Raw genomic sequence first — 24,963 nt, 5'->3', positions numbered from 1 at the left:
ACCCCACAGAAAAAAACCCCACAGAAAAAAACCCCACAGAAAAAAAACCCACAGAAAAAAAACCCACAGAAAAAAAACCCACAGAAAAAAAACCCACAGAAAAAAACCCTGCAGAAAAAAACCCTGCAGAAAAAAACAAACAAACAAACAAAAAAACCACAAAACCCCCACAAAAAAAAACCAAACAAAAAAACCCACCCAAAAAAAAACCAAAAGAAGGAATGGGAGCAGGAGGGGAGGGAAGACTGCTCATTCTAACCATCATCCATAACATCATATTTGATCTTTATATGAGGCTCCCAGAGAGCCAAAGAGAGATGGTGTAGGTATGAATCCAGGCCTAACAATGTGCACATAATGGTTCTCATCACATGATGAAGTATGACACTGACATTTTACCAATGTATCTTCAGAGGTTAATGAGGGAAAACCTGCCTGAAGCCAACAGCCCAGAACATGCCAAATGAGAATTGGTTGTTTCTGAAGGGAGAAGAGACCCAAAAGAGGGAAATAAGAGACAGAACAAACCACCTTGCGCACCTACATGATGTTTCAGTGTCCAATAATGAAGAGCAAAGAGAGAGGAACTCGGTGTCAGAGGAGAGGCAATGAGGGATGTTCAGCAGCTCATGGACAAGGAGAAGAAAAGCCCCATGTCCTCATGGCAGTCTCAGCATTGGACATAGCATCAAACAGGCTCTTCATTATGTCCCTAATGTATATGTCCCTGATATTTTCCCCCCTCATCAAAAGCTTTGCTTTAGAATATACATGACCTGGGTGCCTGAATCAGCTCAGGAGTAGCAGCATTGTGATTAAAATAATAATAATAATTTTTAAAAAGCATGCATGCAGAGTTGAGAAGTGTGACCTCTGAGAGACCCAGAAAACTCTGCAAGTCTTGGTTACGCACATTAAATGAGGTTTAAAAGCTTGTCGCCCTCTCCAGCACATGTGTCAAGACCAGAGGTGGTGGAAGATTGAAGGAGAATAATTTGCAAAGAAGGGGTGTAATTTATCAAATTCTGGGAAACTCATCACTTTGTGTTGGACGGGAACTTGCAGCAAAAATAGCCAGTAGTGAGGTGAAGGTTTTAAGAGGCAGCTACTCAAAAAATGCTCCTTATTATGCAGAAACAGAAAATATTTACAATTTTTAAATTATTTTGCTTTCCCCATTGTTCATTTGGTCTCCTCTCACTAAATGAATGAGACAAACAAAAAAGAAAAGCTCTCTGAGAAAAGCAACATGTCTTGGCTCACTCTTTACATACAATTACATTAGTCTATTTGATTCTGTAATACCTTCAGTCTTATTCTCCACCTGTAGTTTCCATCACATCAAACTGTTATGATGCAAACACTGAGTGGCTGGGCAGAAGGGGGTACAGTGAACCAAGCTCCTGCACAGGTGTGAGTTTTTGAGCATCTAGCACTAGCCTGAAGAGAAAGGCCACACTCTTCACTGAGGAGAGAGGGATTTAAAAAAAAAAAAATATATTTTTTTAAGAGTTGATCAGATTTGCAGTGGTTCAGTTGAAGTCTTTTGGAGATGTTAAATAATTAGCTCATTTTTTCCATAATGAAAACATAATAGAAAAAGGATTAATTTAGTAAAATGTGGGGAATTTATATCTGACAGCAGTGAAGCTGTGATGCCAGACTGTATTAGTCCCATCTGAGCTGTCCCAAACCATAACAGCATAAGCCAGCCTGTCCTTACAAAGTTAATAGCTGAGCAATAAAATGCACAAGCTCTCATTTGTGGGACAAGTGCCCCTGTTGATACAGACCCTACTGAGGCCAACAGATCTGCTGCCTTTGGGAGATCTTGGTCCAAAGGTCGCACTTTTTTCCTGATGTATTTTAAGGAAATTATACTTCCTTGTGAAGAATAGCATTCTTCACTGATACTTAGAAGTACATTTGTTAGCCTAGAACTACAGGAAAAGTCTCCTGCTAATGGCACATGTTCCCATGGATGAGACATCACGGCAAAGATCAAAAGTTCGTGCACCTCATCTGCCATTTATTTCTGACTCTGACACGTGGTGAACTACAGACATGGCATAAACATTCTTTTCAGTGCATAGGAGAAGTTTCACTGGCCATCCTCAGGGTTTTCCAGAGCACTGAATCTCCCATGCACCTCAAGGTGCATCCTGTTCCTAACCATGGCTGCTTGCTGCTGCTGATTGAGACATGATCTGACCCAGCCTGGTCGAGCCTCATTATTTATTTCAGGGTTTTTCCATCACAACACCAAGATGTCAAGTGCCCAAAGCAGGTGTCCTGTGGCCTTGGCCGGGTTATGCGGGGCTTTCTCTGAATGCTTCCCAGCCATGTAATAACTGGCCTCCATCAGCAACCACAAGGCTGAGCAAAGCCAGCACCGTGCACGTAAAAAGCCCCAGACCCCAAAGACAGACCATTCTCCAAGGGACTAGCACATCTCCCAGATTTTTGGGGGTGAGATACACAGCTTGGCAGCAGGCAATGCTTTCTGTTCCTGGGTTCCGCAGGAAGCACCAGTGCTGCTGCTCCCCCACACCGGCAGCTCGGCCACCGGAGCGGAGACACATGGTCAAGAGAACTGGAGCACTGCCTGTCCTGCCCCAAGCAGAGAAAACTGGTCCTTTATAAACGCTGCCTGCTCCCGAGCTGGGAAACCGCAGGGTCCCTCCCGTTACGCAGAGCCAAGATTTATAAGGCAGGAGGCGGGGGAGCACAAGCACGCAGGCTTGAGCAACTGGATACCCTCGGATTTATACTCCATTTGGGATGATAATGAGGTGGTTAATACAGAAATACAAGACAGCAATAAACCACTGACTTTTATAGATCTCTGTGTGAATCTGAATCATCATTTGGCGAGCAGGAGACGGGTGATATACAGCAGCCTGTCCCACCTCACTTCTCACGGCTCCCTGGGAGAGCAGCAGCACAAGGGAGCCTGCGAGCACCAAGGCTGATAAATCCTGCCCGGCTGTGCAGGAACAGCGGCCACGGGACAGGATTTGGTAATGGAATATGGATCAACTTATCTCAATTAAAAGCATGGGATTTTTTTACTTTGACATCCCTTTTCCTCCACACAAGTTGTGTTCATCTTTAAACCCTTAAATTACGTTGGAAGTGCACGCTGGAAGCTGAAGGCAGACTTTGTTGCTTGCTTTAATAAAGGGACTAAAACCAGCCCCTCTTCTACTGGGCAAGAAGGAGCATTAACTACCACTAAATTATCTACTTTCAGGTCACATAAAGTCATCTAAACTCGCATTAATCTGTTTACAACTTGGGAAAAAAATCACAGACTCATGGAATAGGTGTTGCAGATGCCTCAAAGATTATAAGAATTAAAAAAAAAAAAAAAAAAGGCAACTAGATAAATTAGGGGCAGAAAAGATCCCTCTACCTTACAATATGACTCTCACAGCTGCCTCTGAAGCACAGACATTTGGAGGCTGGAGAAGCAGCTCTGGGTGCTCAGTGGTGCTGCTTTGGGGCTCATCTTGCAGATGTGCCCTTTGGCCGCTCCTGCAGACCCCTGATCCTGATTTGGGTGAGCCATGGCTCTGTCTTGGACCAGGAAAGCTAAAAACACTTTATAGAAATATCTTCCAAAGTGAAATAGTGACTTTATGGTATCCAGCTTTAACAGAGAGCCTGATTGCTGAGAGCAGAGACTGTCAGCAGCTCCCAGCAACAGGGCCATAAAATCACAAGCAGCTTCCAAAAGTATTTCTCTTTGTGCATGTATGTATTTTTCTGCGAGAGAGACTTAGAGGCTGAAGTGATATTTCATTAAGGCAGCTGGAGCTAATCCTTCCCATCCCCATTCTTCTTGGAGGAAGTGCAGGCAAGCAGGGCTGGGCAGCAGGGTTTCTGCTACCTCCAGACCCCAAACCTGCCAGTTCCTCCAGAAGTGGAATATAGGAGGAGTTTATTTACATGTGATGGAAGAAAAGAGATAAAATATTGGAGGAAATGGTCCAGAAATGCTGAAATAAAAATGAAAGACTGAAGTAATCTACCCTTACTTTATGTAGAGGCATAGATATAAAAAACCTTATAGTTTTTTATTATTATTATTTTTATTGAGAATCCTTTTTCTTCCCAGGAAAATTGTTTATGTAGAATGTCCTGAGAAGCTTCATTTTTTATTTATATATCCATATATATGAGTGGTGGTAATTTGAAGTCTTCCAAACAATCACCTGTAAATTACAGTCTTTCTAAGCAGCAATATATATCCACAAATCAGTCCCAGGACACTGAAGCTATATATGAAAAGGTCTATTTATGTCACTCCAGGCAGAGAAAAAATTTGCTCGGTTTTATATAAAAGAAATTTTTTTATTAACACGTATAGTTAATTGGATAATAAAAAAAAAAAAAAAAGAGCCCTTTAAAAGACCTGGGATAACTAGAAAGTTGATCTAGTGAACTCCTGAGCAGGGTGATTTACCAGGGCAGCAATCCTACTGCAGGTTCAGATTAACATGCTGCACAGCACTGAGCACAGCCTCAGGTATGGCTCCTGTGCCCCACATATGCACTGGGAGAGCTGCTGAGGCACTGGGGAGGGGGCAGCCACACCACTGGCTGGTGGTCTACAACAGAGAAGTCACCAGGGGTGACTCTGCAAGAAATCCCTGCAAAACTTGGCAGAGACACCACGAGAAGAGGCAGGTTTATAGCAGGATGCTGAGGGATAAATCCCTAATTCCACCTAATCCCAAATTCCACCTCTCAGAGCTGCAGCAAGGAAGGCAGCCCTGGAGCCTACTCCTGCATCAGCCCATCCATCAGCAGCCACAGAAAAGGTGTACTGGTTTGAGCTACTGCTGATGGGGATAAAGTTTGAGCTTATTTTGCTTGCCTGGGGTAGTCAACCATCAGCATACACACACACATAGGTGCTGGCCATCACACCTTCTTGCTGAATGAACACCTGCCCAAGTTGCCTCCTTGGGACCCTGATTTGGGACAGAGTGGGCAGTAATGGGCAGAGTTAGCTTTGGCCAGATCAGCCCCATCAGTGATCTGTATGCAAGCAAGGCAACAGCAATTCAAAGCACTATCTGTTTCTACCTGCAACTTTCTCACAGGCTTTACCTCCTCCTGTAAATGCAATATTTTGGGGGTGTGAGGGAAGAAAGCTTCCAGGGTGCTGCTAGATCGTGTTACCAGCAACAATGGAGCTGAGTTTCCAGGGCCTTGAGCCTCACCACTCGTAACAGCAGAGTCCAGATCATACACACACTTTTTTCTTAAAAACACTTTTCCTCAAAGTAAGGCTTTGGGAGAAGCCGCTAACAAACCAGCAAATGACATCAACCAGAAGTTCCATTCAATAAGTGATCTTTCAAGTGGCAGGAGTACTTCATAGGATACAAAACATCTATCTGCTGCACTTTTCCTTCCATAAATTACACTCTTGGTTTCCCCAGTTGAGCACCACTGAAGATTTCAAAGAAAACTAAGAGTTGTATTGGGTCAGACATAAGAAAATAGGAATTACTGGAAAAATGCATCCAGGGCATTGTCTCAAACACTCAGATGAGTTTAAACATGAGCAGTTATTTTCTTCATCTTCCATCAAAGAACAAGTCTTTTGTGTTAGGTGAATATGAAGCCTGTCCACACAAGTGTTTTTGCCATATTTTCAGGGAAATAAGATGTTTCTAGGACCTTTGTCATGGCTGGGCAGAGGGAGAGCACTGGGGTACTCGGGCAAGGTAACAGAGTGGCAATTGGTGTGAGCCACTGCAGTTGGCCAGGACAGCCTGAACACAGCCAGCACGCTCTCACACCCCCCAAACCAAAAGGAAAGAAAGCAAACCAGCAGATTCAGAAATAGCACAGATATTCAAAAATAGATATCCAAACAATGTGTTTGTTGAAGAAATTATTCACTGTGAATTATTTGCTCTACTAACAAGCTGCTTTCCCTCCACGTCTCACTTTCACCTCACCTCCTACTTATGTGGGCTCCAATCAGGCCTCACTCTGCAGTTGTCACCAGAATCACCCCAACTTTACAACTGCACTGGGATGAGAAGACATCAGTAGGGGGGCTGAGGGGAAAAGCCACTGAACCTTAACAAGAGCAAGGACCCTCTGCCAGAGCCTGGGGCCAGGCCACAGGAATGCTGTCCTGGAGCAATGCCAGAGCCACCTGGTACCATAGTCTGTCTACAGCAGTTTAATAGTGGGAAACCAGAGAGAACATATGCTGGGGGACAGGGACATGAGGGGACAGGGGCATAGGACACTGGTGCTCAGAACAGGTGATGATGGTCAGAAATAACCACAAAGCTGACTTCACAGCTGGTGTGCTTTTTCCTACCCCACTGCAAGTTCATTCCCTGCAGTACCTCTATGGCCCAGATGGGGCACCCCCTGCAAGGGGCACTGTCCCAGAGTCCCCGTCACACCAGCGAGGCAGCACAGAGACAGGTCACACACTCTGTGTGCTATCTCCCCAAAATTGCCCAGTGACAGTCTGCACAAGCTTTGGGCTTGAGTTTGCAACCCCTCTCCCACACTTCTGGCCAAAATCAGAGCAGAGCTGACACATTCTGATCCTGGGGAAATTATGCCCAACAAAAAAGGGCTCTCCCTGTTGTAGCACGGTGGACAGGGAGGGGATAGCAAATACCATCAGGGTTTGAACGCTTCAATAATTCAAAGGTTTTTGATCTTGCAATAATCCCTTTGCACAGTACCACTTAGAATAGACTTTGATTAAGGGATATCTTGTTAACTGATGTTTAAAAGGGGGAGGGTTTTTTTTGTAGTTTTTGCCTTTTCAAGAAGGGTTTAATGCTTGTGCTGTCCTCCTGCTGTCAGGGCACTGTGACACTGCTGGGCATCATGGCAGCCTGGCAAGTGCCAAGCTCCTGGCCATTAATTGCCCAATGGGTTTATGTCCTCCAGCTCCTTTCCCCCCCTTCCAGCTCCAGACATTGATGAATTTTAAACTAAAAGACCAGACGAATTTATTATCTTCCATTAGTCTAACACAATACAATTTATTTTTAAACAGCTTCACTCATGCAAAAGCATCCCAAAATGATTCACGGCAGATGACAGACTCTGCATGCAAATCCAGGCAGTTTATATCCTCCTGCACGATGCAGCAGGAGTTGTCCCACTGACTGGAACCGCAACCAGGAGGATTTAATTATCCACAAAACGGCATCATTGCACTTTGTCCCACGGAACGTGCAATCAAAACAAGGTAGATACGGGCAATGATGAGCATAGGCAGGACCAGGGGACAGACTGAAGCGGATTAAAACACAAAAGGAAGGTTGAGCAAATCACACTGCAAATAAAAGATGCTTGAGAACCTGGGAGGAGAGGGAGAAGTAGAAGGAGCAAGCAAGGCCCTTGTGTGGGAACAGTGGCACAGAAAGCATGAACAGGGAGTATGTAGGAGCACGGAGCTGACCCAGGACTTGGAGGATGAGAGAAATACAGTGACTTGACAGGCAATGAACCTGTTTGTATCAGTTCAGGATCTACCCTGGTGCCATTTCTACAACCAATCAAAAGCAATTCCCAAAAACCACACAAGATTTTTGGCCAAGCATCTCCCTTAACTTATGGTCAGGAAAGGTTTACTTAAATGAAGGAGGGGAAAAAACTGTCACCACAACAGCCTAATTCAGTCTCTTTCCCTCAGCCCACATCCCCAGCAGGATAGGGGCAATCTTGTGGGAGCTCTATGACCAAACAGGGGTGTCGCTCCCTCCCACAGCAAAGATTCCTCCTTCAACCAAAGGCATCTGACTTCACCAGCGATTCCACACTTCTTTCCCTACATACCATTGCAGCTCTTAGCAAGAAGCCAGAACAACACAGCACCAGCACATACAACATGCCCATGTCACCCTCCTCACAAGGCTCAACCAGATGCATTGAAAACACCTCCTGCTCTTTCTCCAGCCCAAAAAGCCCAGAAAAGCCCACTGCCATACCTGTTCCGGTCATATTCTCCCAGCCTCTCATCCCAATGCAGCTCCCCTCCCACCTGCAGAAGATGTAGTCCTGATCATCTTGCTGTAAACAACCTGCAGCTGTTCCAGCACGGCCCCCTGGGACAATTAAAGAGACAGAATAAGGACCTATTGGAAGCAGTGTGTCAAAAACCTGCCTTTCCCCCTCCCCTCAGCAAGGAAGGCTTCTGTTTATTTCCCCCAGACTGCCTGCCTCTCTACAAATAAATGAATAAACACGGTTCAAGGATCATCACTTTTATAAAACCTCATCAAGAAGACCCACTAGGGACCAGAAGCATGTGAGCTGTCACACCAATGGAGCTGGTCACCTGCTGGAAGTGAAAACCAAAGTGATGGTTGAGCACTGGCCTGTGGCAGTCACACCACAGAGCTCTGTCCACGGCCACATCAGCCAGGAGGGGATTGTCCCCACAGCACTTCACCTTCGTGCCGTGGCCCTGTGGCCCCCCAGCATGTTCCAGCAAGGGTCAAGCATGTGCACCTCACTGGTGTTTCAGTGTGCCTCACAGAGGGGCTGTTGGGGTTTTGATCAAGCTCAAGTGAGATGCTTAGGACTTTTTCAGGATTTGGTACTTCCCAATGTTACACAGCAATGCAATAATCGTAGTGCTTCAGCTATTTCTAAAAAGGACAGTGACTCTGAGAGAACAGTACTTATTAGAAAGCTCATCTTTATTTGAAAGCCAGAATCAAGTTCTTTGGGGAAAAATTAAATCATGGAAATAAAGAGCCATGAAAGGATAAAAGTGTGGGGTTAAGCACTACGTGGCTCAGAGTCTGGCTTTCCCAGCCTCTGGCTTAACTTGATGGAGCAGGGCCTGTGGAAAACACAGGCAGTGGCACCCAGAAAGCAGCACTGCTGCCAGCACATAATGCAACCATGAGAGAAACAGAAATCATTGTTTGTGCATAAACACATGGTGTAGTAACAATACAGACATTAGGGAGCCTGCATGGTCCAGCAGGTCATGGTAAAGTGATGTTATACAACCACAGCCAAAATAACATGGTGGGTGCCCTTCCCTGCTGTGCTTTGCTGGGCTGGGGCCGACCCTTCCATTGACCCGGCACACCGGTGCCACCAGCTCCACCCTGCAGCCCATCACAAAACTGGCACCATCCTCAGCCCTGGCTGCAGGTTTGGGGACACCATTTGGCACATGCTCACAGATTCTGTGTTTTATCTGGAAAACAACTCCCCAGGGATTATTCTGTGTCAGACACCCCAAAAATCAAAACATCCCACATAATTAATAGCTGTCTCGAATGCCTTGATTCTTTTTTTTTTCTCCAATAAAGAAACAGACAGCTCGTACATTGTGAGAAATAAATTTTTCCTTCTGATTTTTTCCTTGTCTGTAGAACATTTATAAAGTGGAAAAGCCAGCGGCAAAGCATGTCAGAATTGTCTTTTAAGGGGTTAACATTTGTAAGATGAATGCTGCAAGAACTCTTTCTTTTTTTTTTTTTTAATTAAAAAATATATTTCTGGAGCAAAAACACAAGCAATAAAGAGTGTTTGCCTGTTGGGAGGCTTGTTTTGTAATGCGGTATGAATAACCAGCTGACAATCCGTTTTTTTTGTTTTCTCTTCATATGGCCAATGGCCACGAGCCAGCCAACTTTATTGTCCTTGAAATGTCATGATTTTGAGTATGCACAGAATTCTTAACTGCCCAATTTACTGCATAACATCCCTTTTTATTATATGGCAACAATGTGATCCTGGGCTCAAAGACTTACTAGTTAAGAAGATTATGTGTTTTCCTTTTTCTGTTTTGTTAAAGTGCCAAGTCTTGCATTTTTGGCATCTTCTAAAGAATAAAATGTCTTCTGAAATATTCTTTCCAAGCACAGAAGTTACCTCAGAGGAGCTCGGCATGGCAGGGCTTTTCAGTACTTTCTCGCTCGCTCAGAAGTTCAGACGCATTTCTTTTCCTCAAAAGCTTCCAATTTTTGTCTCTTTGTGTGTACTGACAGCAAAAAAAAAAAAAAAAATTGTCCTTCATAAGTTTGTGTTGCTTTACTTTACTGATAATTTATTTCTCTCTCTTTTTTCTTTTTTTTTTTTTCCCCCTTCCCAAGTGTTGAGAGTTTCCTCTCGTGAGCGGGAGCGGGCAGGAGGCAGGCAGGACGAGGAGGGGACAGCCTGCCTGCACCCGTGTCTGCATTCCCACAGCTGCTGTCACAGCACCCCTGTCCTGCAAAGTGTCACCCCTCCCAGCCCGTCTCAGCGGCGTCCCGGTGGCTCGGTCGTGAGGGCTACACAGGCACACCAGGGAAACCGGCAGTTTTAGCCAAATTCAGCTCTGGCACAAACGCGAAACCCACTGTTGGTGGGAGATGGATCTGTTAAGAGCGTGACAGGGCTGGCTCCTGCAGGTCTGGTACCCAGGGAATGGGAACATGATGCAGCCAGAGAGTGCAGGGGTCTGTCACTGCACCCCTGGGCTTCAGTGTGGCAAGAAACAGTGTGACTTTGCATCCCATGTCCTCTGGCTGCTTGTGCTTCCTCAGGAATGGAGCCTTTTAAATATGTTTTCATCAGCTGACATTTAAGTATGAATAAACAACTATTATGCATGCACTAAATATTCATGTTTTACAACATTGCCATTCCACTGAGGAATTATTTATGAGGCTGCTGCTCCCCAGTGGGGTGAGGGGACACAGTGCAGGGCAGCCAGGAGCAGCTCCTGGGCTGCTGGTGGGGCCATGGCAGAGCCACGGTGTTAATGTTTGTGTCTTGCCAAAGGCTGAGGCTTCCCAGGGCCTCCTCTCAGGTGCAAAGGCAAGGCATCCTGCTCTGGAGAATGTTATGTCCTGAACCTTTGTGTTCCCACTGGGACTTTGGGGCACCTTCTCTCCTACTCTGCGGCAGGCAGAGAGGTCATCACCTCAGCCCCCCAGGGCTGCTGTTACTGCTACCAAGGCAAGATGCTTCACTGCATCTCTGGGCTGTGTTCAGCAAGAATTTAAGAAAAATTAATAAAAGAAGTAAATTATGATAAAGACAATCTCTTTTCAGAAAATTGAACTGCAAACAGAAGTCCCTCCTTTTGAACCTGAGCGTTGAACATTGAACGGGTCACTTAGGTTAAAGACACCCACTGCTGGGATGCACACGGTGCCTCAGGACAAGCTCCAGAGTGAAACACCAGTTTCAAGCAACAACATTTTCATTAAACAAAACCACAGTTTTGTACAGTTTCTACAAGGATGTCAAGACCTTTAAGTAAATACCTGATTCAATTTAATAATAATAAAGCTATTCTCAAGGTAATTTTCTTAGTAAAATCACCCAAAAATTCTCAGGTTGCATTAACATTTCTTTCCAGAAGTGTTACCACCAAAGACTAAAACAGGCAGCCAGGCCCCTCTGCTCACCCGCAGGCAGAGAGCAGGCAGCACCTTATTGCTCTTCTCAAATTAATTTCTTTATGTTAGTAGTGAAACATTCCTTCCAGGGAACTCGTGGGCATTCAGGGTTACCAGACATGGGACAAGACTGAGCTGCTGGTTTGTACCATCATTCTGGTGCCAAATTTTGCATTATGACCTCTGAAACACATTTGTGTAATTGACATATGAAGAAGACTAAATTAGTCACTTTTGCTGAAGGTTTGTTTCTTTGTGTTGGTGTAGATTAGTTTTTTGTGTTGTTTTTTTCTTGTTAATTAATATTTCAGAGCAACAGCCTATGCATTATCCCAGCAGGGTTATGTGTCTGGTCAACGGTGGAGCCTGAATGTGTATTTGTGCATTTCCTTGGCTGTGCAAGGTGCCCAATGGCCATGCCACTGCCTGCAGGTGCTGCCACACTGTGCCCATGGGCTGGCACCAGGCTCCAGCTGCACTGAGGCCCTGCCCATGGCTCTGGCTGCTGGGCCCCCACTGAGGGAGAAGGCTGACCTTTCCAGCAGCCCTGAGCCTGGGCCACCTGCTTGGCCACCACACCTCCCCTCGCCAGAGCACCTTTGTTTTATAGTGCTCCCAAAGTTACTTGCCCAGCCAAGTCCCATTTTTGCCCCTGTATCACCTGGAGGGGAAAAAATTGCCCATGGCTCAGAGAGGATGGATGTGCATATACCTGGGTCTGAGACAGCCTCTTGTCCAAAACCCAACCCATTTGCCTGCTCAGTGGTATTTATCCCTACATGCTGAGCTAACTGTGCTATGGGCAGGTGGGAGCAGATCCGGCACTGGGCATCAGCATGGGAGCCCCTGGCTTTGGCACTCAGCTGCTCACATTGGCAAAAATCCCAAGGAGAGCGAATTCTTGGGCCTGAGGGGGAAGGAGTGTTGGCCCTCAGGAGGGATGGTGGACAAGCAGTGCAGCAGTAGCTTAAATCATCTCCCCCCAGACATGTTTTCCTGAGCTGACTGGCCTCAGATCTGTGTCCAGTGCAATATATTTATGTTATTTATATTTACACTTATACTTTTGCATTACTTATGAGGTGCTTCACAGTGCTTTTGTGGCAAAACACATCTCTGTTTGGGGCACTTGCCCTCCAATTGCTTACAATAAGCTACTAATATTTAGTACTTTCATCTGCAGCTGATCCCCCACTTCAATCCACCTCTCCATGTTCTGCTGCTTCTGCAGGTTTGGTCCTTCCAGCTCTGCTTTCTCTCAGATCTTTACTAAAAACCTTCTTCTGCACCATGAAGCATCTGCCCCGCCAGACATCTCAGCCTGGCCAGAGTCATCCTCAGCATCCTTCAGCATTTTACTGTTAAATCCAGAGCAAGCCAGCCAGCCAGCCAGAGTCATTTGGTTCCTGTAAGCAGTGATACCTACATCAAGCCGTGCAAACTGAAGCTTCCCCTGGAGCCGGTGCCTGCACTGGGAGCTCAGCCCTGCCCTGGAGGGCGCTGCAGGGAATACCGTGCCTGGGGATGAACGAGGGAGGTGGAGAGTCTTGGAGAGATGCCTGCCCAGCAGAGAAGCTGGAGCTATCTGCTGAGTTGGGGTGCAACAGGACAGGCAGCCAGAAATCAGCTCTAGGTCTGAGTGGGCTCCCCTAGAAAAATATTTGCAACCTCCCTCTCTGCTAAAAGGTCCATTTTTGCATGAGAAGCTGATGTCTGAGGACACGGGGGGGTGAGAGGACAGGGTAAATGGCATCACCCCACTGCTGTTTCCATTTGGAAATAATAGTACAAACTCATTGCAGGCAGCTCCACTGCTGCCTTGCTGGCACAGGGGAAAGGAGCAATTGCTAGATCAGGTGGGAAGCCAGCACCCCATAAACAGGGACAGGGCTTAGCAATGGGACACAGAGTGACCTAATCAAGAATTAAGTCAGAAACTTTCACTGGCAAAAGCCATCTCCGTCTCCAACAACTCCACATTCCCTAACCTACGGGGAACAGCCCCAGGTACAAAATCACTGATGTTACCTATGGCCACTACAGGTCAACCCCAGCCCTGCAGCTGGCACAGCTCGATAAGGCTGCTGGAGAAGAGCCTTCCTGTCTGAGAGCTGCTGAGGGCTGGGAGCTGGGTCATTTGAGGAATTAGATTTTGAGTGATTGTTTGGAGGACTTTGCTCACAGTTCCCCCACCCCAGCAATTTGGAAGTGAGGCCCAGGGCCCTCACCAGGCTGGTGGAAAGACCTTGGCAAATCCCTAGTGTGTGGCAGGGGCTGCATGGTAGCACCCCCTGAAAGCCTGAGGAACCTGTTGGTGTTACAAACGTCTGCCCCTGTGCCCACACATCTGCTGATTTCCATACTAAAGACATTTACTGTATATGTTTGCCACCAGGGAAAACTGCTGTCTGCGACTCAGCTCTATTACTGGAAGAGCAGCGGCGGTATTCGCGCTACTCTGAATATTACATTTCCAGGATCTGCTCTATGGCTTTCGAAATCCTCCTTCCAACTCCCCACATCCCCCTTGGCCAATTAGGGAAAATGCCTGGTGGGGGTGATGGCCTCCTCCTCTGTGTGGCAACGCCGCGCCGAGGGACTGGCGCCGAGCGGCGCAAACCGTCCCTTCTTGGCGTTGGGAAGCGCGGTTCGCAAGCCAACGACAGAGGGATGAAATGCAAATATAGCATTTCTTGTAAAGTAAATTAAGCTAACAACGAGGTAACAAACCGCTGTTAATATTAGATTAACTTGTTTGGCAAGATACGAAATGGGGTGAGCTGGATTGCTGGTGGCGGAGTGCTCAATAGCGCTAATGCTGCTCAGGGAAGTATAACATCCCTCTGACAGACAGGGGCACGCTCCAAAAATAAAATAAATTAAGTCTAGAGGAAGAGCCAGAATCTGTGCAGCAATTACACCAGCATTAAAGATGAATGGAGAAGAAGCTTAAGATTTTGATTGCCTTTAAATACTGGCTTGTTTTTAATCTCAAAATCAGACTGCGCTATGATCAGCCATTAGCCCCGACTACAAAAAAAAAAAAAAAAAAAAAGAGAAAGAAGATCCTAGACTTTAACATTTGTAGCATGAACTCAAAATACCTCTTTGATCTAAGATAAGGAGGCAAATGGCACATAATGCAGAAGTTAAAGCCAGCTGAGTGCAGTTGGCAGCTGGCAGTGGCTGGGCTGACATTGGAAATGATGGAGGTTTGGACAGAGGGGTCACTGGGAGCCATGTCCTCAGTGTGGGGACTGAGGCACAGGCTTAAATGTCATACTGTATGCCAGTGGTCACTAAACTGATTAAGCAGTGGTTATCTTTAGCAGTAAAAGGGCTATCTGCTAATACTAAATGATTAGCGGCTAAAATGCCATTTACTCTGCTCTGATTCCTTGAATGAATATTTATGCCAAGTGATGACTATAACACCATCAAAAGGTTTCCGTGCTCTGCTCCGTAGAGTGGAAGTGATTATTCAACAGCAGTTCTGCACTCCAGCACTTGTTTCTATTAAGCAAATTTGCAGCGTTCAGACAAAAATTCATGATTGCATTGTCCTCCTGGGATTTTTATTTTTAAAGATATCCCACCTCCAACACTCTCCGGGGGACTGGCCGTGGCAGGGAGGCCTTGTCTGCTGGCAGACACAGAAAAGAGAGATATAGATGCTGCACAATTTCTCCCTTGTGTAATTATTTTTTTTTTAAATATAAGACAACTAGACACTTGCTGCACCCCACTCAGCAGCTAGAAGCTGTGTCCTGCCCCAGGCTTTCCTCCCACCCACCCCGCTGCCAGCTGAGGCTTTTGCACGAAACAGCATCGTGAAATTCCTTGTTAGACATCAGCAACCGAATCTACAGCCATGGTGACAAATCAAGAGGGCTGCCCATCAGAAATGACGTCCCTGCACCTCAGGGTACTGCCTGCATTTCACAGCAGGGGCAAGCGCAGGGAGGCAGCGAGAGCCATTGCACGTAAGTCGGGACCCACAGTGTAAATGACACCTCCAAATGGGCCCAGTTCAGATACTCCTGCCCTGCAGAGCCAGCGTGGGGACACACATACACAGCAAGACATGGCTCACACCAACCAAACACCATTTGTGTTCATCCAACAGTAGAGTGGGATTTCCTGCACAAATGACCCTCTACTCCAGCATCCTCCTCCCTCTGGGGTGACATTTCTGCAGCTTCCCCAGTACAAGAGATCAGGCAGCTGCAGAGCCATTAGCTGGCATTAGTGAGGCACTTCTGAAAAGTTACACTTTCCTCCTCCCTTGAATTCTGAAGTAAGTATACCAGCTAAGCCAAGAAAAAAATGCTTTCTAGAAGGTACCACTCTCTGAAGGACTCAGTTTTTAAACTGGTACCAAAACCCTCCTTAAGAATCTGAACTAAAAATTATTAGCTCCCTCCAGCGTGTTTGGTGAGTGGTTTTGGTTTGGTTTTACTGCTTCCTTCCTCACCACAGAGCAGCACCCTCACGCTGCCATTGTGTGATGAATTACAGCAAATCCCAGAGGCAGGTGAGGAGCCATCACTCTGGAGCACAGGCAGAGGCAGTGACTGTCTGGCAGCCCATTTCAAAGCAAGAAATCAAAACATTTGAGTAACAAGCTACTCCTTCCTTAGCCCCAGCACGGCCACCTCTGACAGCCTCTACAAAAAGAGCATCAAACTCTACAGTTTTTCAAAAGACAATCTTCCCCAACCCCAGAAAGCACGAAAATGCAGAAGCAGTTAAAACACCACATATCCATAGGCAGCTATAGGTGGCTTTTAAATTGCTATTCCATGTTTATGGGAATAAAGAGGGATGGGGCCAAACATTTTATAATGGGGCTCCCAACCCAAAACGTCTGTTTATGAAGAAAAATCACTCACTCATTTCACATGTCTCAGGTAGCTTTAGATGACAGGCAATATTTTGAAGCTCACTAAGTGTCTAAGCTCACTAAGTGTCTACTGGAGTTTTGCTTCTATTTAGCCATTATTTAGCGCAGGTGTACATAAAAGCATTTCATGCAACAGTCAGAACAGCACCAAGCTGCACTGTATTTGGCATTTGCAATTCAGAGAACACACACAAGCGACCCAGGACCAGCAACCAATTAAGTCACATCAGAAAAAAAGTACTCGGTGTCTATTTATTAAAGGAAAGGGGGGGTAAATTTAAGAAAAAGCCAGAAGACAAAATAAATAGAATTGCAGCCATCCTTTACAGCTACTGGTGCACTATATTAAAGTGACACTCACCATACAAAGAAATGTGTTTGATACAGTCCAGTGGGTTGCACATGAATTGCATAACCTTGAAAATCATTGCACAAAGCATCGCAGCAGGAACACAGTTCAGAATTTTTCTCCAGGAGATGCTTCAAATCTCATCGCTTTTGTTACGTGGGAGGTCAAAGCACCTGGCACAGAGTAAGCAAAAAAGGGCTGTGGGAAGGGATGATGCTGCATCAGCGCCCGGTCATGTTCAAACCCTGACATCAGCCCTTACAGCAGCTCTGACAAGCAGTGCCCCATGGGAAAACACCACTGCCTATCAAAGCCTTGAAATTAATATCCTGATCAATGCCCAGGCACCTGTTGGCAGGGCTGGAGGGAGCCTGCTCCTTGCAGACCAGACTGGAGACACTGTATCAGCCGGCCAATAAGTGCTCCTGGCCATGGAAAAGCTCTGTCTGAGTTCATAGAGGTGCAAAGCGAGGTGCCTCTCAGCCAGCAGCTCAACAGCCTTGGTGAGACCTGGCCAGTGATGCTGATGATTCCCAATCATCACCTGCCTCCAGCTTGTTCCCTCCCATTGTACAGGGAAGCAGGTGGTTGGACACAAGTCTCTGCACTGTTCAAGCAGAGAGGTCTAACTCTGCAGCAGCATTTCCCCCAGCTGGTGTTTGTGAACCTGCCTCTGCTGTGATCCATGTGATTCCAGGGATCTGTGTGTATGTTTCTAATAGTCTGCTCAACATAAAGCACAGGAAATACAGGCTTTTGCCACATGGGGAAGAAACCACAGCAAAGATGACCAGGAAACATTCATAATTTTTAATTCACACCAGTAATAAAATTGCATTACATTTTTCATAAAATAAATGTTCCAGTTTATATACAGAAAACAGACTGTACAGAGCCCTCCCCCAGACCCCAAAAACTCACAAACATACAGGCAATGCAGTGCTCAGCTAAGCAGGCACAACTGTACATCTAAAATTGTAACTGCTTTGTGTTGGGGGGGAAAAGTACTACAATGTATATAGTCCTCTCTGGACCAAGAATTAAAAAAATATTGCAGGCAAGCTGACAGGCGCCCTCGCTGCTCATGCGGCCAAGCGCCCATCCCACAGTGCTTCCGCGAAGCAGGGTCTGTTATTGAACCTGGGACTCGAAGCTCCCGTTCAGCTGCCCTTCCTCATAGTCCATCTGACACAAGATCATGTTGTTCTTCAGGAAAAATTTGTCTCCCACACAGAACCTGGAAGATAAAAAGAATTAGTGGGTGTAAGTATGCTTGGGTCTCCAGGCGACTCTGGTGACCAGTCTGATTTCTAGCTCTGCCAGTGGCATCGGAGCCCAAGAAAGCCCACGTGCTTCTGCCCACCTCCCTTTCCCCTTCCCCACCCCGGGGTTTTGCCGTCCCTTTCCCTGGCACAGCTGTGCTCGGCTCCAGGCCACTGTTGTACGAAGCAGCTCAGGGAGCAGATCCTGGTCCCTGCCGGGTCCCACACAGCGGGAGGAGACCAGGAGCAGTTAAGGGATTTGTCCCTGCAGACAAGAGGTGTCAGCTCTACAACCGAGAAATCAAGCGGCCGATATTACACAGAGACTATTTGAAGTTTTTGCTGGTATCCATGTTTCCACAGTTCCCTCGGGTGAGGCAGTATTTACACTAATTTCCAGGCAAGGACTGGCTATTAAGTCCTTCCTCACCCCCTTGTGTACAGTGCTGAACAATAAATAGAAATTTCCCGGTGGCTGGACTCCTAACCTTTATCTTCATTGAGCGAAGGGCACAGCTCTCTATATACCATGTAAATTGTTCTGTTTGTCTTGAAGTTGACAGAGAAGCTTGTGATATTTAACAATTTTATTTGACCATTAAGGTCAAAAAAGTTCCACATATAAGATCTGAGAGGTGTGAACTGACAGCCAATAGCTTTTTTGCCCTGTCTGCTTGCTCAGGAATCAGAAGCTAATCTTTACTCCTTAAGACAACAAATAACGTTCTTTGCACCCAATTCAGGGGCTGTTTTTTGTCCATCACGCTGGCAGGGCAATGACAGACCAGAACACACAGCTGTGCCTCCCTGCCCCGGGAGCTGAGTCTGCAATCAGCCCCAGGTCCCTAAAGCAGAGAGGCACTCTGGGTTGGGGGCTGTGCCTCATGGCATCTCTGAACTAGGCTCTGAAGGAAGATCAGTGGAGATGACCCCATCCTCAGGAGACTTAGCAGACCTCAAATGCCCATTTCCTCTGCCCCCAGGCAGAGCTTTGGCACTGTTTATTCCTTGACTAAAATACTTTCTTCATTTTAACTCAGGCAGCTTCAGGCAGAGCATCTCCATAAAACTGAGTATTTTCTGCTAAAAGAACAGGACTGATAATTTCAGAGCTCCTTTATAGGTCCAACACGGGCACAAGTTTTCTCCAACTGGACACCTGCAAATAAGCTGATTAATATGCCAAGTTGAACGCTTCCATCAGCGCTGTCTCCGTACAATCCTTAACATCCACTGGTCAGATTTTGTGACCAATACATCTGTACTAGAGCAAGCAGCTGTCACTAGTATTGAGGCCATGTTACTGAGAACGCAGCTGCGATGGGCAGGGCACGTCTCAAGGATGAAGGACCACCGCCTTCCTAAGATCCTGCTCTATGGTGAACTTGCCACCGGCTGCCGCATGAGAGGAGCCCCGAAGAAAAGATTCAAGGACTCCCTGAAACAACATCTCAGCCTTGGCCATATTGATCACCATAACTGGTCTACTCTGGCCTCCAATCGGGAGGCCTGGAGACACACCATCTATAACGCAGCTGTCTCCTTTGAGAACTCACGCAGGATCACTCTCGAGGAAAAAAGGCAACGCAGAAAGAACCGTTTCTTGCAAGATACACCATCTAAGGAGTCTTTCTGCTGCGCCTTTTGCAATCGGATATGTCTGTCACGTATTGGCCTCATAAGCCACCAGCGTGCCTGCAGCAAATGTGGATAGTGCCTTCCCAGATCTTCGTTCGCGAAGTCTAGCCATGATGATGCCAAGTTGGTACAGAGAGAACTGAGTGTTGGTTCTGCCTTTATAGGATTTCACTGGACACCATCCATCCTCTTCCCTCTGTGGCATGTGCTTTAGTAGTTATGAAATTCAACCTTTTTTGTATATAAAAAAGCTAAAAATTATTCTCAAATTAACAGCTCTTATGCTAAAAACTGTACTGCATACACTCTCCCTAACACCACCTTCCCCACCAGCAGGTTTACTCACTATAAATAACAGACACAGCTGCTTGCTTTTTACTACTTATCCCTACCTTAAGTACCATATAAATCTCCAGGAAGAGAAATGCAAAAATTACTCTTACTACCAGCATCAACATCTGTCTCTTGCTAAACCTGGTTTGGGTCTAGAGGAGCCAAAAGAGGAGCTGGAGAACTAGGGAGTTGCAAGGTGGGGGTGTTGTGTACAAGCACATGGGAACTGAAATGCACTGCAGGGGTACCTTAATGACGTGAAGTTTTGGAAGAAGGTTTTGATTCACTGGAAAGGCAACTACTTCTACCTGCCAGTCCTGCAAACCCACCAGTAAACTGGGAACTTTTCAGCTGATGCATCACAACTGGAGACCGAGAATTTAACAGGGCAACTTCAGGCTCAGTTTCTCGTGTCCCAACCCACAGGTCTCTTCAGAGAGAGAGATGGGACCACATCACTAGCCCCCATGCTCCAATCAGGAATGTTGCTGAGCCTCTCTGGCTGATCAAGTTCCAGCCAGCAGCAGTGAGAAACAGGTGCTGAACCTACCCTGCCATTTCTATGGAGTGATTTTCTTCTGAGCAAAACCACACTTCAGGTAATGGCAACAGAAGCAGCTGGATTTCCTGCAACCCTTGTAATACTGACCTATTAGCCAGTTACAGCAGTGATCAGCTTTTATTCAGCACTATGATAACCATTTGACTTTAGAAGAGTTTAAAGCACAGTAGGCTGAGTAGCAATGCAGGACTTGCTGCAAACCTGATGTTTTAGAGAATGAAACTAATGAAAACACTGCACACTTGGTAAAAATATTAGAGATTTTGCTCTGATAGGTTTAACACTCTATACAGTGTCCAGCTATAGAAGGGCAAGGAAGCTAGAGGAGAATTAAAGAAAGGTCTTCCTCATCAAATCTTTTCATAGCTGAAGAGCGATAAGGGGTTTCGGCGGGGTTTCCAGTTCAGAACTAGTATTGGCATCCACCTCTGCAATTTTGACTTTAGGGTTACTTAATCTCACTGTTCTCAGTTCAGCATCCAGTGTTGTCTGTTACAGGATCACTTCCACTCTGCCCTTTCAAGCCAAAATCTCTACAGAATAAGTCATATAAGTTTGTAGCCCTCTGATCTCAGCCAAAAATAACAATCTACACATAGCGCTACGCTGTCCACTCAGCCCATCTTTCAGAACAACTCAGCTCCTCTCAAACTGGGCAGCAAATCCCTTGTGCATCAAAGCGCAACTCTGCCAGATCGGGGGGATTATCTGTGCTCTCCTGCCGGGCAGTGTCAGCACGTGGAGGTTACAGGAAGGGCAGGCAGGGCAGCACTTTGCACTGAGTGCAGGAACAGTGTTAGCAACTGCAGAGGGAAGGGAGGGAGGGAGGTTCTTTGGAGCCTTTGAAAAAAAGAGTGAAATTTTAAAGAAATTACTGAAAATGAAAACTAGGCATCACTAGGGTTTTCCACAAGAGAAGAAGGGTAAAGTAGGGGTTTGATGACAGATAGTCATCCTAGGCCAACCCAGCACTCCTCCCTGTGCAGCCCATAGCCAAGACTTGCCTCTGCCTGAAGGGATATTTGAGATGCTCCAGCCTTAATATCTGCGTGGAGTTTGGGAGTACCCCTCTCCCACCTGGCCTTCATCAGCAGGGTGAAGAGAACTGAGCCTGAGGGCTGAGCCTGGCAGCACCTGGAGACAAACCCCAGAACTGACCAGTGATTTTAGCACTGTGGAAGGAGCATCTCTGGGAATAAGGGTATCACCTCTGTGCAGTCACACGCTGCTGGTCGGGGATCATGGCTGTAGCAGGAGCATGTTCAAAAGTCACAAAACAAGACTGGGCAACTGAAAGATTCCATGTGGCTTCTGGAGAGAGCCCAAGGCCAGGAGCCACTAGATGTCACTGCCGCCCCGGCACTGCCACCGCGCCGGCGGAGGCGACAGTATTAATGGGAGTTTTGTATCTCGAATAAACACCGCCTCCGCCTTCAGCCGGCGATCGAGTAAAGCCACCTGGGCTACACACGGCTCACCCGATTCACCTCTTCTGGGCTCTGGCACCAACCAGCTGCAACCCCATCCATCTCAAGGGCTAAGCCACTGTCAAAGGGCACAGAAGGAGAAGCAAACAGGGTCGCCTAAGGTTAGAGGGGAGGTGGCAGGTTTGCATCCACACATGTAACATGTATGGCTGCTTCATGAGACATCCCACTGTGACTTTTTTCTAGAGTGAGCAACGAATTTTAAAGTCAGTCTTTTAATTTGACTTTTATGGAACTGGGTTCTCCATCTTCTCGCACCTATCCCACACATCTCTCACACCTCCCCACGGGATGAAGCATTGCATCCTAGTTTCATCTTTGGGAAACACAACCACAGATTCAGAACAGGAAGCCCAGCACAGGCCTTGGACGCTGGGCAGCCACTACAACCTGACTAAACGAGCAGTAAGAACAGCAAGCAGTTTCATGTCTGTCTTAGACAAAGATGGATAAATGGGTGCATCAGAAGGTGACACTATATCACATCTGGTTCTGTGGGCTTCCACTCTGCCTACAGTGACCAATAAACATGCTGCTAGGAAGATTTTTCACAGCCCTCCCAAATTCAACTGGCTACAGGTAGTCCAAGTGAAAACGCTGTGCATGACCCTTCATTATACCCCTCAATGTGCATTTTCCACCGTGTAAAACCCAGCAGAAATACACAAGGCCTACTCAAAATTATACCACCAAGATCCCCTGTTAACTACACAACAACTAAAGGGATTTGTTCCCAGTGTTGGAAACGGCTTAGCTAGAGTATTTTTCTCCTTCCTGTCCCTTCTCTTTATCCTTCTTCTTTGCCATCCCCTGTTTTGAGCCTGTCAGAAATGTGATTTAAGCAAGATAACATCAGTTTGCCAGAGGAGGTCCATTCTCCGTCGTCTGCATTCTGCAAAGAGGGTAGATCCTGAAAGGACGCTGAATCGGTTTGTTTTATTCAGCAGCAGCTGTGCTGCATACAGTCTGTGCCTGTGTGCCCCCCCTTGCCCCTTCAACTCCCACCAGCTCCAAGGGGATTTGCAGTAAAAGGGCTACAGGTACTTACATGCATGACCCAGGTCAGCCTAATAAACCAGCCCGAGCCACACCAGCAGGCTGTGAGCCCCAGACAGGTAGTGTGGATCAAATGTTTCCCCATTTTGTGGGCAAAGGTATAAATTAGTTTCTGTGTATAATAACTGTGTCCTCACCGCTGGTTGCAGAGCTGACAGGCAAAGCAGTCCAAATGGTAAACATTATCTCTGGCCCTCATCACCATCTCAAAGGCAGGGATCAGTTTACTGCAGGCAGCACAATTCCCGGTGGTACCAAAGAGCCTGCCAAAGAAGCACAATCATTAGAAGCCATTTTAATTAAATGGTGGAAGGACTAATTAAGTGTAATTAGCAGTATCAAATACTGTATTGCACCAATAAATAGAAGTTGCAGTCTCCATTTCACTGACCAACCAGCGTGCGGGAACTTGGGGTAAAATTGCCTGGTGAGCAGACTCTGATCGTCGAGATGAAACTTCATTTGGTTTGTGAGCCTAGGGCTAATTTGCTGTCTAATGGAGAAAAGCATTAAACATTCGGAGCGCTATTTTGGGGCTCACAAAATTTCAGTCAAAAACTATCTGCCTCTCTGCAGCAGTGGGGAAGGTGCTTGGAGCCGCCCATCCTCCTCCGCGTGGGTTTGCTCTGCTTGGCCACAACCTGGTGGAGGGACAGGCTGGCACCTCTCGCAGCAAGACACACGAGTCCTGCAAACTTTGCCAATCCTGGCAGGTAACACTATAGTAGAGCTCAGGAAGAACCTCACTTACCTGCTGTTTAAAAAGAAAAAACACAATTTCTCTTGCAATGAGTGCACAGTATTTTGCAAGGCATCTCGGAGAGCAAGCCCTCCCCCCCTGGCTGTGCCCCCCTTCTCCCACATCCGCATCCCTCCCAGGAGCCAGCTAAGCCCTTCCACGGCGGCCTGAACAGCATGCTCAGCCGTTCCACTTCAGCTCCCCGGTCCTCGAGGACAGCCCTTCAGCACTGGAAGCTTTGCCATTTTCATCTTGGCTTTCACTATCTGTCTCCCCAGATGTCTGCTGCTGTTACAGCTCCTGCCGGGGGACTCAACCAAGACTGCAGCACCCTTTCCCCAGCCCCCAGCCCCCTTTTCCAAGGTGTCCCTGCAGACCCCTGTGCGCGCCGGGGGCACCACGCCACCGCGAGGCTAAAGCCGCAGGAACCAGCTGAGGGCACCGATCAACAGGCTGACAAAACCAATCTCACCCCACACTGTGGTCAATATGCACGTGGGTTAGTTACTTTGCCTAGAAGATGATAAAAATCGTATTCTTGGGGCGATGGGCCTCAAGACGTACGATTCCTGCTGACCATTAGCTCTGCGCATGCAACGCGTCGCTGCCCGCAGACAGATTTGGGCTCATGGTTTGTTTCAAGCCATTGGTTCTGGCTGATTCCACAACACGGAGATGAGAAGCATCAGGAAAATCTATAACCAATTTCTAAACCTGCAATTTGCCAAGCTAATCAATACTAATTATTACTGGCCAGTAATTGTGAATTAAAACACCCAGCAGTGTTACAGAAACCTCTACAACTCTCCCTCCCTCCCACAGTGCCGTGATTCTGGAGTCAGCTTGTTCTCCAGCTTAAAAAAGGTTACCCTTATTTTTCTTTAGAAGTGGTATCAGTGGTCTTTCATTAGGCCTGGCTGGAAAACCCCAAGCCTTCCTGTGAAGAAACAGCACTCCGTTTTCCCTGATAGTTAAACCATGCAAACCAAACTGAAACACTCGCGCAGGACAGAAAATCTGCAGAGGGAGTACCAAAATTTTTTCCCCTATGATTCCATCATATGAAGGCAGGCAGGGGAGCCAGCTGAGCACAGGGCTTGGCTGCCTAATGCCAGCAGATCAGACTGAAAAAATGTGGCAGTGAAAAGCATCCAGGTCTCCACCCTGAAACGCCCTGGCTCTCACTGAGCACCTGCTCGCAAATCAAGCCATTGTTACAGACATCC

The 24,963-nt window shown here is 46.8% G+C and overlaps 1 protein-coding gene across 4 annotated transcripts in view; it reads right to left on the bottom strand.

Moving 5' to 3' along the window:
* The window catches only part of LMO1 (LIM domain only 1), a 94,803-nt gene that overhangs the window by 15,615 nt on the left and 54,225 nt on the right, over window positions 1-24,963 (bottom strand). Inside the window, exons 3-5 of one of the 4 annotated variants that reach the window (XR_004357593.1) lie at window positions 23,136-23,261; window positions 17,801-17,897; window positions 16,673-16,833 (exon numbers count right to left, since the gene is read on the bottom strand). Coding sequence is in view for 3 of the 4 variants with exons in the window: in XM_032691075.1 (XP_032546966.1) it covers window positions 8,016-8,105; window positions 17,801-17,897; window positions 23,136-23,261 (313 nt within the window). In the remaining variant the exon portion in view is untranslated. Of the gene's footprint in view, window positions 1-7,988; window positions 8,106-16,539; window positions 16,834-17,800; window positions 17,898-23,135; window positions 23,262-24,963 lie in introns of those variants that run through there. The other 3 variants (XM_032691075.1, XM_032691076.1, XM_032691077.1) reach the window with 3 other exon arrangements.

The sequence above is a fragment of the Chiroxiphia lanceolata genome, chromosome 6 (genome assembly GCF_009829145.1).
Source record: "Chiroxiphia lanceolata isolate bChiLan1 chromosome 6, bChiLan1.pri, whole genome shotgun sequence".
In the NCBI taxonomy this organism is placed as follows: domain Eukaryota; kingdom Metazoa; phylum Chordata; class Aves; order Passeriformes; family Pipridae; genus Chiroxiphia; species Chiroxiphia lanceolata.
Note: the sequence above shows the minus strand (reverse complement) of the source record. Positions and strands in the feature narration are given on the sequence as shown.